General features: G+C 33.4%; 3 protein-coding genes across 3 annotated transcripts; all 3 read left to right on the forward strand.

Annotated features, from left to right (window-relative positions):
* Positions 1-760: 760 nt before the first annotated feature.
* Positions 761-2,973, forward strand: LOC101216194 (methyl-CpG-binding domain-containing protein 11). The gene is made up of 2 exons (XM_004149983.3): positions 761-1,185; positions 2,066-2,973. Exons 1-2 carry the CDS (start codon positions 1,102-1,104, stop codon positions 2,738-2,740), a joined length of 759 nt encoding a protein of 252 aa, XP_004150031.1. The 5' UTR covers positions 761-1,101; the 3' UTR covers positions 2,741-2,973.
* Positions 2,974-4,131: 1,158 nt separating this feature from the next.
* Positions 4,132-8,539, forward strand: LOC101216439 (glucan endo-1,3-beta-glucosidase 14). The gene is made up of 3 exons (XM_004149984.3): positions 4,132-4,714; positions 5,405-6,444; positions 8,199-8,539. The coding sequence occupies exons 1-3, from the start codon at positions 4,648-4,650 to the stop codon at positions 8,280-8,282; spliced, it is 1,191 nt and encodes a 396-aa protein (XP_004150032.1). The 5' UTR covers positions 4,132-4,647; the 3' UTR covers positions 8,283-8,539.
* A 151-nt stretch (positions 8,540-8,690) lies between these two features.
* On the forward strand, positions 8,691-10,123 carry LOC105436289 (umecyanin). Its single transcript, XM_011661518.2, is given in 3 exon segments — positions 8,691-9,462; positions 9,634-9,898; positions 9,900-10,123. Coding segments are annotated over 3 exon segments (513 nt in total). The 5' UTR covers positions 8,691-9,263; the 3' UTR covers positions 9,949-10,123.
* Positions 10,124-12,060: the final 1,937 nt, after the last annotated feature.

Below are 12,060 nucleotides of genomic sequence, written 5' to 3' on the forward strand. Positions count from 1 at the left end.
ATGTCCCCAACGTTGTAAGTTTTCAACACAGTTCAATCTTTCGGTCTCTCGCTACAGGAATATTCACTGCCCAAGAAACATACTTAATTATTGAAGCTGGAACACATTCATATATGGTTTTTCTAATTGAGTTCTCTTCAACATTGTTGCCTTTGCTCTACACTTTTTAAATAAATAATTTTCTCCTTAATCAAACTCATGTTTCCAACTTTAATTTGTAGGGTGATGGGATAGATGGTGTTGGTTTACTCACAAATTTAATTAAGCTACTTAATTATCTCCATGTCCACATATACAGTATAATACTTGTGGAAATATACTTATATTATATTAAATGCAATTCTATGCTTCTTATCATAATTATATATAATCTCTAATAAATAAATTGTAAAAAATGAAAAATTCTTAAGATATATTAATCTTGATGGTCATGGTTTTTTCTTTTTCTTTTTGTAGATCTATAATTGATTAGAATCAAACGTTTATAACTTTGTTAATTGAACTAAGTGAAGAAGTTACTCATGACAAAGGGTCCGATAAATAAATTTCCTAAAAGAAAACACAACAAATGAAATTAAGAATAGAAAAAATAAAAAAGCGAACGACGTCGGTTCAATTATTTAACGAGATTTCTAATATAATACTTAGTGCATGCATTTGATTATCAGACACGTGTCGCTCAACCATCTCTGCCGTCATGCTTCAAAGAACACCAACAGAAAATCGAAACCCAAATACAGCCGCGCTCTCTCTCTCTCTCACTGTCCTTGTCTCGACGAGCATAGCAAGAGAATAGAAAAAAATTGGAAACGATAAACAAGAATTTGTTGATCCATCCATCCAACACCTTAAATGGGTCCCAAATTCCGACCACAAATCCTTCTTTTCTTTCTCTTTAGGCGCCACAAGTTCGCTATTTCTCATCAATTATCCACAGCAGATAGCTTTTTGTTGAAACTGAGAGACGGGGAGAGCTCTGTCTTTTACCCCCGCCCCCCTTTTTTCATCCTTAGTGGGCATCTCTCTTTTTTCTCCCCTCTTCTTTTTCGATACTTTCTGATGAGCTTCTTGATTCTCATTTGATTTGGGAAGTTGCAGAACATGGCGAGCACACTGGAAAAACAGGGGTCTAAAGAGGGTATTCTGTTCCTGGAATTGCCTGCTCCTCCTGGTTGGAACAAAAAGGTTTCCTCCTTTTTCTTCTTTTTATCTTACATTTTTGTCTCTCCTTTGAACTTCCCTTTGCTCATTTGTTGTGCTGTGAATTTTCTGATACTTCTGTACTTCTGTTCTGTGTTAGAATTTCAAGCTTGAATGTGTTTGTATGGAGGTTAGGGCTGATGGGTATCCTTGGAATTAAGCCGAATGCTATAACACTTATGCTTTGGGGCTTAGGGATTTGTTTTTTTCTTCTTCTTCTTTTTCTTTATAGATTCTATCGAATCTATCTTTTTGTTTAGTACTCATTAGCCAGTTATTGGAAAAAGTTGGTGTTAGTTCTGTCTCTTTTTCTTTATTGTTATTGTTTCTTTTTCTTGGAATGTTTTGAATCTCTTATCCTATACTCTGAATGATCAAACACGAAGTCTACTTGCTCTAGCAAGTTGGAGTCCTGATTGATGCACTCTAATAGAGTTGGGGTGCGACGCTTTTAGGCCGAAATTGTATTTATGTTATTTACATTATGATTTTGGTCAAATGGTTTAGAAGAGTGTGGTAGATGCATCTCTCTAAATCTGTAATATGATATTTTTTTCTCTCTCATTTTGTCTACGAACATAGCTAACATATTAGTGTATCACATAATTCACTCTGTCGATTTTGTTCACATTTTCTATTTGTTTTTTATTGTCGATTTATTAACAATACTTTACCGTTTCTCTTAAATGGTTCTTTCTAGTTGGAAGACCTTATTAGTATGCAACTGTTTGGTGTTTAGGTTAATTATAGTGAGGTTGCCTTGGTAGTGTCAATTTTCAATCAAGATAATTTGATTGATGCCAGTGAGTTTTCATTAAGTTGAGATAAAATGAGGTGAAAAATTAAAATCTTAGTTTATGTGCAGTTTCTACCCAAGTTAGATGGGATCACTAAGAAAAATGAAATCATCTTCATAGCTCCTACAGGGGAGGCGATCCATAACAAAAGGCAGCTGGATCAGTACTTGAAATCACATCCAGGTAATCCAGCATCTTCTGAGTTTGATTGGCGTACTGGTGAAACGCCTAGAAGATCAGCTAGAATTAGTGAGAAGGCAAAGGCAACTCCCCCCTCACCTCAAATTGAACGACGTAAGAAACGAACACGAAAACAAGCTCTTTCGAAAAAGGTTGAGGTTAAAGAGACAGTTGTTGTCCCATACGGTTTGGAGGAGGTAGGAGTTCATAAGGAAGACGAGACCAATGTCGATAGCGAGGTGAAAGAAATACACGAGGAGGAAAAGTATGAAAATAGAAAACTAGAAGATGAGAATGGAAAAGCTGAAACCACCCCCACCCCTGCCGAAATGGCTGAAGAGGGGTGGCGAATTGATGGCGATGAATGGGAGAAGCTTGCTAAAACGAAGCAGGGAAGTGAGGGTTCTGAGGATGCAAGAAAGGAAAATCAAAATTTGGAAGGAACAAATGGGGAAGAGAAGGTTCAACTTCAAAATGATGCAAAGGAATCCATTTCAGAAGAAATAACAGCTGAAGTTCAAAGAAACAACCAAGACGAACTTAGTGTTCCACAAAGAAGATGATGAAAAGGTAACAAATTGACACAATTGGAAGTAGTAGTGATGAGAGTCTGTGAGATTGATTTACATGTCTAGTTTGAACCGTTACCGGATTACCGGATTCATATGCTGAGACATATCTATGTAATTATCATTAATAGGATTGTCATTTGTATCTATCTGTATGTACCATATTTGTATAAACATTTTAGTGTGCAACAATTTTATTGAAGTTGTTAACTTAAAAACCTTGTCTCTCTCGTATCTTGAACTGTTTTTTTCTTCCTTCTAAAATTAGCTATCAAAAGTATGAAACATAACAAATGAAATTTGTTCTCTAGAAAACAAACTAGATGACAGTTCCAAATTAATCTCAAAGAATATTTTAAGAAAAGATGAACTAATTTGTTTGAATTAAAAACAACAATGAACTATTAGGAAAGTATAGAAAGATGAATGTTTTTGTTTTCTGTTGTTTTATTAATTGAAAGTGGATTAAGTAAGATAAGTTTTAAAAATTCAACAAAACTAATAATTGTTTTGGTCAAATGAATAAATAAAATAAAAAAGTTGAAGAAATTATTAGCTCTGATTAAGGACAACAAATTCATAATCAATTTTAAATACGAAACTTAATTATTGTAGCTCTCATTAATGACAACAAAGTGGATTAAGGGAAAACGGTTGGCTGCAAATCAAGTTTTCATTTCTATTTTTTTCCTCTTTTTTGAGTAACTTTCATTGATTAAACTGAAAAAGAATATACCTTTTCAAGTTCAAATTTACATACATTTCTAACAAGCTTCCTTTTATTAATCATCTCTAAATTTAAAAAATAAGTTTTAGTTCTATAGATCTACCTTAAACAAAATCTCTCACTTTCTTCTTTCCCTTGTTTTCTTTCTTTCTAGCAACAACGATATTCCTTCGCCTCTATTTACCTCTAATAGTAAAAATATTTGTTTCTCCTTCCCACACAATAGATAAATGAAGTGTTTTTTCAACCCCCAGATGAATAAATGTAGAGGACAAGAGCTAAAAAGTGGGTTAGAACTGGAAGAGAGCTAGAAAGTGAACTAGAAAGTAAGTTAGAATCTGCCAACAATAGTGAAAAATGACATAGTAGGTTGAGGAAAGAAAATAATTTAAGAATATTTTAGTGTTACCAACGAAAAAAAATAAAACTTTATTTTGAAACCTTTCAAAAGAAAAAAAGAGCTTGAGTAAAAAAGTTGGGATAAATAAAATTACGTCAAGACACGAACTTGGAAATTAAACCGTGTTTTTTAATATGCATGAACAGTAATTCAAACAATTTATAGAAGATATTCAGATTTCCATTACAAATATTGCCAATCACCATTGTTGTAAAAACCAAAATTTCAGTACTTGCAGTCAGTGACGTTTATCATTTGAAGTTTTAAGAGAGCCCAAAGGAAGATCATTCCACCCAAGAACAATTGTAAGTACTGCGCAGCCGTCACCATCTGATGTCAAAATGGAGGCAATCGCCAATGGTATAGCTCATTCCAAAAGCTCCTAATTGGTCAACAAAGGCCATGGGTAATTATTTTAGCACCCAAAATGCACCATTAATGCTCATAATGCCAATTTCATTCTATTCAACGCTCACCGAAGCGGATAGAACAAAAAACTTCACTTATAAACATCAATTAGCTGTGGAGGAAAGAAAGGGAGACATTCCATCAATACCCAGATCCCAAACTTTAAACCCAGAAACCAAAAACCCCATTTGACCTTCATTTTCAACTTTATCCAAGATAGGTGGGGTGATTCTTTTTGCTTATGGCATGCCTGAGGAGGAAGAAGAAGAAGCAGTGCTTTACAGTTTTTGAAATCACCCCTAATCGCGATTCTTGTTTGAAGAAATTTACTCATTTCTTTGAGTTCTTCTGTTTGTCTCAGTGGAAATGATGATGGGTTCTTGCTTCTTTCAGCACTTGATTCCCTTATTATTTGTTTTCTCTAGTCCTCCTGGTATTTGCTTTTCTTTCCTTCTCTTTCTGTTTCTTCTTCAGCTTGTTTTAGATTGGGATTATGTTATGGTCTTCTTTGTATTGACTGGTGGAGCTTATGACTTAACAATAGATATGTCTGAAATATGGATAGAGTAAATTTATCTTACTCTACTAGTTTTTGTTACTTGCTTGTGAGACCTGTCTTTCCAGAATGCTCAATTATGTGAAAAGTGATTTTTAGGAAATGAATTGTTACATCAAAGATGTTAGGATTTGTCTTCAATGGTTCTTGAGTAATTGATATTATTCATTAAAAACTTCTTCTTGTGATCCTACTTAGTATTCTTAGTTCGTTCCCTTTGGTGTTGATGCTTAAGTTTTCATTGTAGATCAAGTGGTGTTCCATGTGGATAGGGTGAGAAAGTTCTCTAGCTGAGGATTGAAGTGAATTCCACATTTCCATGTTCATTAGAATTTTTGTGTGAATTTTATATTCTCTTGGCCAATTTGATACAATCCTGCATTCTCTGAACTCTTGCTGATTAAAGAGTGATACTTGTTAACCCAACTCAATTCCTTTTTGGTTGGCTGCACAATATTTCTGTGGATTTTCAATTTAATCTTGCATTTTGAAGTTACTTATCGTCTATCGTCTTGACCTATCATAGAACAGAGTGATTAATGGAAATTATCTCCACCTTTACTGCAGCTTTGTTAACAGTAGAAGCATTCACTGGGACTTATGGAATAAACTATGGAAGAATTGCAAATAACATCCCTTCACCTGATAAAGTAGTTACTCTTCTTAGAGCTGCTAAGATAAAGAATGTTAGGATTTATGATGCCGATCACAGTGTTCTTAAGGCCTTCAGTGGGACAGGGCTAGAGATTGTTATTAGCATTCCAAATGAAAACTTGAAAGATATGAGTGCAAATGAAGATCATGCCATGAACTGGGTTAAACAAAATGTGCAGCCCTTCCTTCCAGACACCCTTATTTGTGGGATTGCTATAGGAAATGAAATTTTGGGAGGGAGTGATTTTGAGTTGTGGACAGTATTGTTGGGTGCAGCCAAAAATGTTTATAATGCTGTAAAGAAACTCGATTTAGATGGTCTAATTCAGATAACTACAGCACATTCCCAAGCCGTCTTTTCTAACTCGTTTCCTCCCTCATCTTGTAAATTCAGAGATAATGTTGCTCAGTATATGAAACCTCTATTGCAATTCTTCTCACAGATTGGCTCTCCTTTCTGTTTAAATGCATACCCATTTCTAGCCTACATGAGTGACCCTGGAAATATTGATATTAATTATGCTCTTTTTCTATCAACAAAAGGGATTTATGATCCTAAAACTCACCTGCATTATGATAACATGCTAGATGCTCAGATTGATGCAGCTTACGCTGCATTGGAAGATGCTGGATATAAAGATATGGAAGTCATAGTTACAGAAACAGGATGGGCTTCACATGGAGATGAAAATGAAAAAGCAGCTACTATAGATAATGCACGGACATACAATTATAACTTGCGGAAACGGCTTGCCAAGAAGAAAGGAACTCCTCTTAGACCAAAAAATGTGGTTAAGGCTTATATCTTTGCATTGTTTAATGAGAATTTGAAGTGGGGACCTACTTCTGAGAGAAACTATGGACTTTTCAAGCCTGATGGAAGCATTTCATATGATATTGGCTTCCAGGGACTTCAATCTTCATCTGCAAATTCACTACTTTCAACAATTAAGGTATGAAAGTTTGTTTAATTATGAGCCAAAGAGAATTTTCATTCTGCAATGACATTATTCAACATAGACACAGAAGTTTATCTACATTTGGCTTGTTAACAACCCAAGAAACACGAACACTTTAGTTTGACTAGCATGTTTGTGTCTGGCACGTATCAGACACTTCGTTAGACACATTGATACTTGTGTTAGACATGTAGTAGACGCTGTTAGTGTAATAAATGAGTTGGATGCTAGATGTACGAAGTCAAAGATAGAACCATCATTTATTAAGCTTGCAACATATGCGAAATAGACACATATGAAAAAGTAACAATTTGATAGCAAAATACATTAAACTAATTTTTATGTATATGGTATAAACTCATTGTATGTTTTAATAAACGTGTCCTTTCCTTGGCCATATCCTAATTTTTCTCTTTAGAAAAGACGTGACATCATGTTCGTGTTGTGTTTTATTTGTATTCAAGCTTCTTAGTTGACAGCTCTCTCACCTGACCTGATTGATTGTCCCTCGAGAAAGATTAATGATTAAAGGCTTTTATGGTTACTGAAGAGGGATTAAGATAATCTACTGAAATTAGTGAATTGATTAGATTGGAACAGTTAGATGAAGATCTTCTTTTTCTTCTCTCCCTTAGATCATTTCTTGAGTATATAATTTTCTGTTTCCTTTGTGAATGAGGGAAGATAAAAGCATAGAATCTGCCTTCGTAACTGGAACGCAACATGTCCTGGAAGTACATTTTTTACTTGTTAAAAGTTGATATAGATTTATTGGAGGCAAATAACAGGGAAGAAAGAATTATGGCATGTAAGAAATGGGTATTGATCCTTTTGCATATTGTCTATTGCTTCCTCAATTACTACTACCATCCACAGAAAAAGTTCAATAATTTACTTTTGCAGCACAAAATTATCTCAACCACTAATATGCACATTTGATTGTAACAACGAAATGATACGAATCTCACTTCACATTGATTTTTAGTGTCCCAAATTCAACTCTTATTGGATTTGAGATCTTAGCTTTGATGAGAAGGCCAACCTAAACAACAGCGGATTTTACTGGGAAAAAACATCCCATTAGTAGATAAATTCAAATAAAGCAATAAAACTGGGAGTAAGTGAAAATTTTCAAATTGGAGAAAAAACTCCATACTAAAAAAATTCCACTGCATGAAAAGTTATTACCATCACGCAAAATCCCTCATCAACCATATGCCTTTTTATTTTGTTTTGAACCATTACTTTCTTGAATCTTTAAATGTGGGAGAATCAATCTTCTAATATTTAGTCAAAACCCAACGGATGTTATAGTTGATCCAACTTTGTCGTATTCGAACCGTTTATATTCATCTAAGAAGCATATTTTAAAAATCTATGGCACCAAGAACACGTGTATTAAAAAAAAAGTAAAGGAATTGATGCATTTATAGTGTATAAAAACTTAGTTTGATGTATTTCACACTCCGAAGTTATTCTTATTGTCATCTGTGTGCCTTTTTAGTCTACTCGACAATTGTTCTATACATGCTGATGAGTGTGTCTAACACGGACAAGCTAGCCAGTAAAGTGTCCGTGATTATTAGATATTCATACAGTTTTTGTTCTTGAAACGTCTGCTTAATTAATATCACCAGAATATTTGATCGGAAATTGAGAGTCTCTTGAATTTGGTTATTTGAGAAAGATGAGTTTCAATTGAGTAGAATACAAATTTGTCTGATGTTGTAAATATTCTATTTATGCAGGAACAGGGAGGTAGAGGTTGCTATGAGCATCAAATCTCAGTAGCAATAATATCTGCTTTAACTCTGCTTCTATTCTTGCAATGATGGGTTAATATAAGTTTTGCCACTTTGAATTCCCAATCAAATGTCATTGATTGTCCTGGCCTACATTCAAAAGTTTCCATAAACAGCATAAATTATTCGGTTCATGAAGTATTCTTGTTTTCATGGATGTCTACTAGAAAATTACTGATATTTTTTTCATAGAAAACTTGTCACAATAAAATGTATATTGTGAATTATTAAAGAACAAATGCTGTCATTTAACTTTTTAAGTATATTTCAGCATCCTTCCATTGCTATTTCATGTTTCTCATCTCTTTCAACTTTGGTCTCTTCTATTTTAGTCTTTATATGTTCAATTTACAAACTCAACTCTACTTCTGCATACCATTTTTGTTTCTTTTAATCAAAAGTGTTTATTTTATTTTGATGTCTAATCACATTTTAAAAATTAACCATGTTACCCGCTCTCGGATATGTGACTAACAATTTTTATTTTCTAGATTATAAAATTCGGAACCCTCTTGGTTGCAAAGCTTACTTTTCAAAACTCAGAAACAAAGTCAGACTTAGTTGGAAAACATCATCTCTCTAACCAATTTTTTTGGTTAAAAAACTAACGGACATGGGAAAATTCGTTCATCTTTATTTGTTTGTTGCTATATAATTTGACACACTAAGCCTAATTGAAATCAGTCTGTGAAAATTCTTGAATATCCTAAACCATATCCTATATTATCAACATCTTGATAATGGTCATCTAAAAAAGTACAGATATATATGTCTATGTACATAAGTATATAAAAATTGAGATCAGAAATCATATTAATTTTAATGGGCAGGGCTGCATTTATCATTATATGTACGACTTTTGGGGGGAGTTATCCTTTTGTGTTTTTAAATAGCTCTGTTCTCGAATCTTAAAAAGAAATTTGCCAACACATATCCTTTTTCCTGTTCTCAAAGTCAAACACACTACATTGTATGTGAGTGTATATAGACAGAATGCATTGAGGCCCTCTCATGAACCATATTGTTTACACTTTTCCAATGAGAATTGGGATAGATTTTGTGGTGGTGGCAGTGGCGGCGACCACCGTGCTTCATGCAGGGGAGGCGTTGGAGATCTTCATCGGCGGTACCAGTGGTTGGCTGCGTCCTGACGATCCCAGCTGGTATTCCAATTGGGAGGATCTAAAGTTTACAGTCGGAGATGTTCTAGGTTCGATTTGTCTAACAAGTAGATACAAATAGTGTATTCTGGCCCATCGTTGTGTTATCATTAGTAGAACATGATATTTGATTGTATTTATAAATATTTTAACAAATTGTAACATCTAACTATGACAAGAAAGAATTTTTAGTTTAATGTTTGTTTTTGTTATGGTTGCAGTATTCAACTTTCTGACGGGTCACAATGTGGCCGGAGTGACAAAAGACGGTTACGACAACTGTGACACCAATAACCCCAAATTCATAAACACCACATCTCCATTTTTGTTCACTATCAAGACTCTCGACGATCTCTTTTTCATCTGTACCGTCCCAGGCCACTGCTCCGCCGGTCAGAAAATTACCATCACTAACATCCAACAATCGTCATCAACACCGAGCTCCCCTGATTCTCCACCTGTTGTTACTGCTCCATCGCCACCAAACTCCGTCGCCAGTATTATGGCCTCCACATTCACTGTTGCCTTCATGTTGATGGATGTCATGTTAATAATATATTAATTATAACTCATTAGTGTTTGGTATTAAAAACATGATTTGCTTAATTAGCGCAAAAAGTTGACGAGGTTCTGTCAACGACGCTATTTATTCAGTATTGTATTGAGATTTTATTTTTAATATCAAAGTTATTCAACGACGCTATTTATTCAGTTTGTTGAATGGTGTACATATTTCGTTGTTTCTTTTAGTGTTGCTTACATTCCAACAAGATTTAGAAGCCAAAAAAATATATTTGGATTGATTTTACTATAAGTTTCTTTTGGTTGGATGGTAATATAGCTCAATGAATTTGAATCTCTAATTTTTGTGTTACAAGTTTTTTTTTGTGTTACACGTTTAGTCAATTAATTGATATCAAAGGAGTAAAAGTAAATTTTAAAATCCTTTGAAGATCTCTATTTCATAGATCCGCCTCTATCTATCTCTTCTAATTTATTTAAGTTTGATTTAAATTCTGCTTTAAAATCTTAATTTGTTCTATTAAATCCTTTGTGTTCTGTTGAACAAGTTTGGTATTTGTTATGTAGAGATTAGCAAGTATATATTTGTTATGTGGAAATTTGAAGAAATTGATTTTGTTAATTACATGGAAATTTGCTAGTATATATATAGTTCAATAATTAAGACGTCGATTATAGTTGATGAAGTTTAATACGTACCACATATTTGTTGAACGACCCAAAACAAATAACTTAAGATTAAGAGAAAAAAACAAAGATAGTAATATAGCTTAAACTTGATTGATGTATAAAAAGTATAAATATCGTTATCTTTCAAACGTTAAAATAGAACATTCAAAGTTGCATTGAGCCAAACTAATTTTGAAGTAGTTTCAAAACTTTGCTTGCATAAATTTGTGTATAGAAAGTGTTCTTTTTTTGTTTTTTTTTCCAACTATGTATAGACACTTAGAAATATTGCTCTAATCCTCCTGTAATTTGTTCGATATAATGATTTCTTAATGAAAAAAATTAAATACTGTGTGGTCTATCTGTAAAGCTTTACACGGTCTCTAGCTTTATATGGACACTTAGAAATCTTTTTTGAGTGAAGAAATAGAGAGATTGAAGTATTTAGATGAGATGTTAGATATGCAAGTTCATGCTTAGATAGAGACTACAAAGTTTCCCTTTCTTTTTTTCTTTTTAATTTTGATTATTGAGAGTACTTCAAGTTTTTCATCAATAAGAGTACATATAGACTTGCATCGATCAAGTCAAACCTTTTAAGATGTATCATACAAGACAATATAAGTAATATAAGTATTGGCGAGTTCTTGAGCATTTATTAATAGAAAACTGATATTTTATACGTGCTAAAGATCAAGATATCCATAGTTTAAATCTTTTCAACTCCATTTTTGCTAACTTTCAATAATCAAACTTATTTATCTTGTAGGTCTTTAACGATGAACAAGGATTGAATCAAACTTAGAAATAAATTATCAATTGAGTATAGAGGAGTGTCCTAATTTTTAGAGTTTGCAAAACTTCAAGTTGATAATTCCGGACGAACAAGATGTCCATGCAAAAAATGTATGAACTCAATATGGGAGTCATTAGAAAGTGTGGAGCGACATCTGCTAATTGTTGGAATATACCCCTTGTATGTGAATTGGGTATATCGTGGAGAGCAAGTCAACTTACCAAAAGGTTTAGAAAGAGTTTCAACTCATTTGCATCATAATGATGAAGGAACTAGCAACCTTTATGAACAAGGTGAAATGTTGGATTTTCTTGATGATTTACAAGTTCGATTGAAAATGAAGAAGAAACAGAAGAAGAATTTGAGAATGAAATTTCCTTTAACGGTGATCAACGTGATACAACAAACTTATTTGAGGTACCTTGGTTGTTCAAAATTTTCTTCCTTGAACTTTTTAGTTAAGTTGATGCATATCAAAGTTATCAACAGTTGGAGTAACAAATCTTTTGACATGTTACTAGCTAGAACTATTAAAAGCAGTGTTTCCACGAGGTACCATTATACCTACTTCATTTTATGAAGCTAAATGGAAATTACATGATTTAGGCTTAGGATATAAGTCTATTCATGCGTGTAAGTACGATTGTATATTGTATATATT

Source organism: Cucumis sativus, chromosome 1 (genome assembly GCF_000004075.3).
Source record: "Cucumis sativus cultivar 9930 chromosome 1, Cucumber_9930_V3, whole genome shotgun sequence".
NCBI classification, from domain to species: domain Eukaryota; kingdom Viridiplantae; phylum Streptophyta; class Magnoliopsida; order Cucurbitales; family Cucurbitaceae; genus Cucumis; species Cucumis sativus.

What these genes read in the sequence shown, in the direction of transcription:
- LOC101216439 (XM_004149984.3), top strand. Translation starts at nt 4,648, where the DNA reads ATGATGATGGGTTCTTGCTTCTTTCAGCACTTGATTCCCTTATTATTT. An exon ending in TGTTTTCTCTAGTCCTCCTG is followed by an intron (nt 4,715 to 5,404) that starts GTATTTGCTTTT and finishes CCTTTACTGCAG; the next exon opens with CTTTGTTAACAGTAGAAGCA. An exon ending in CACTACTTTCAACAATTAAG is followed by an intron (nt 6,445 to 8,198) that starts GTATGAAAGTTT and finishes CTATTTATGCAG; the next exon opens with GAACAGGGAGGTAGAGGTTG.
- LOC101216194 (XM_004149983.3), top strand. Translation starts at nt 1,102, where the DNA reads ATGGCGAGCACACTGGAAAAACAGGGGTCTAAAGAGGGTATTCTGTTC. An exon ending in CTCCTGGTTGGAACAAAAAG is followed by an intron (nt 1,186 to 2,065) that starts GTTTCCTCCTTT and finishes GTTTATGTGCAG; the next exon opens with TTTCTACCCAAGTTAGATGG.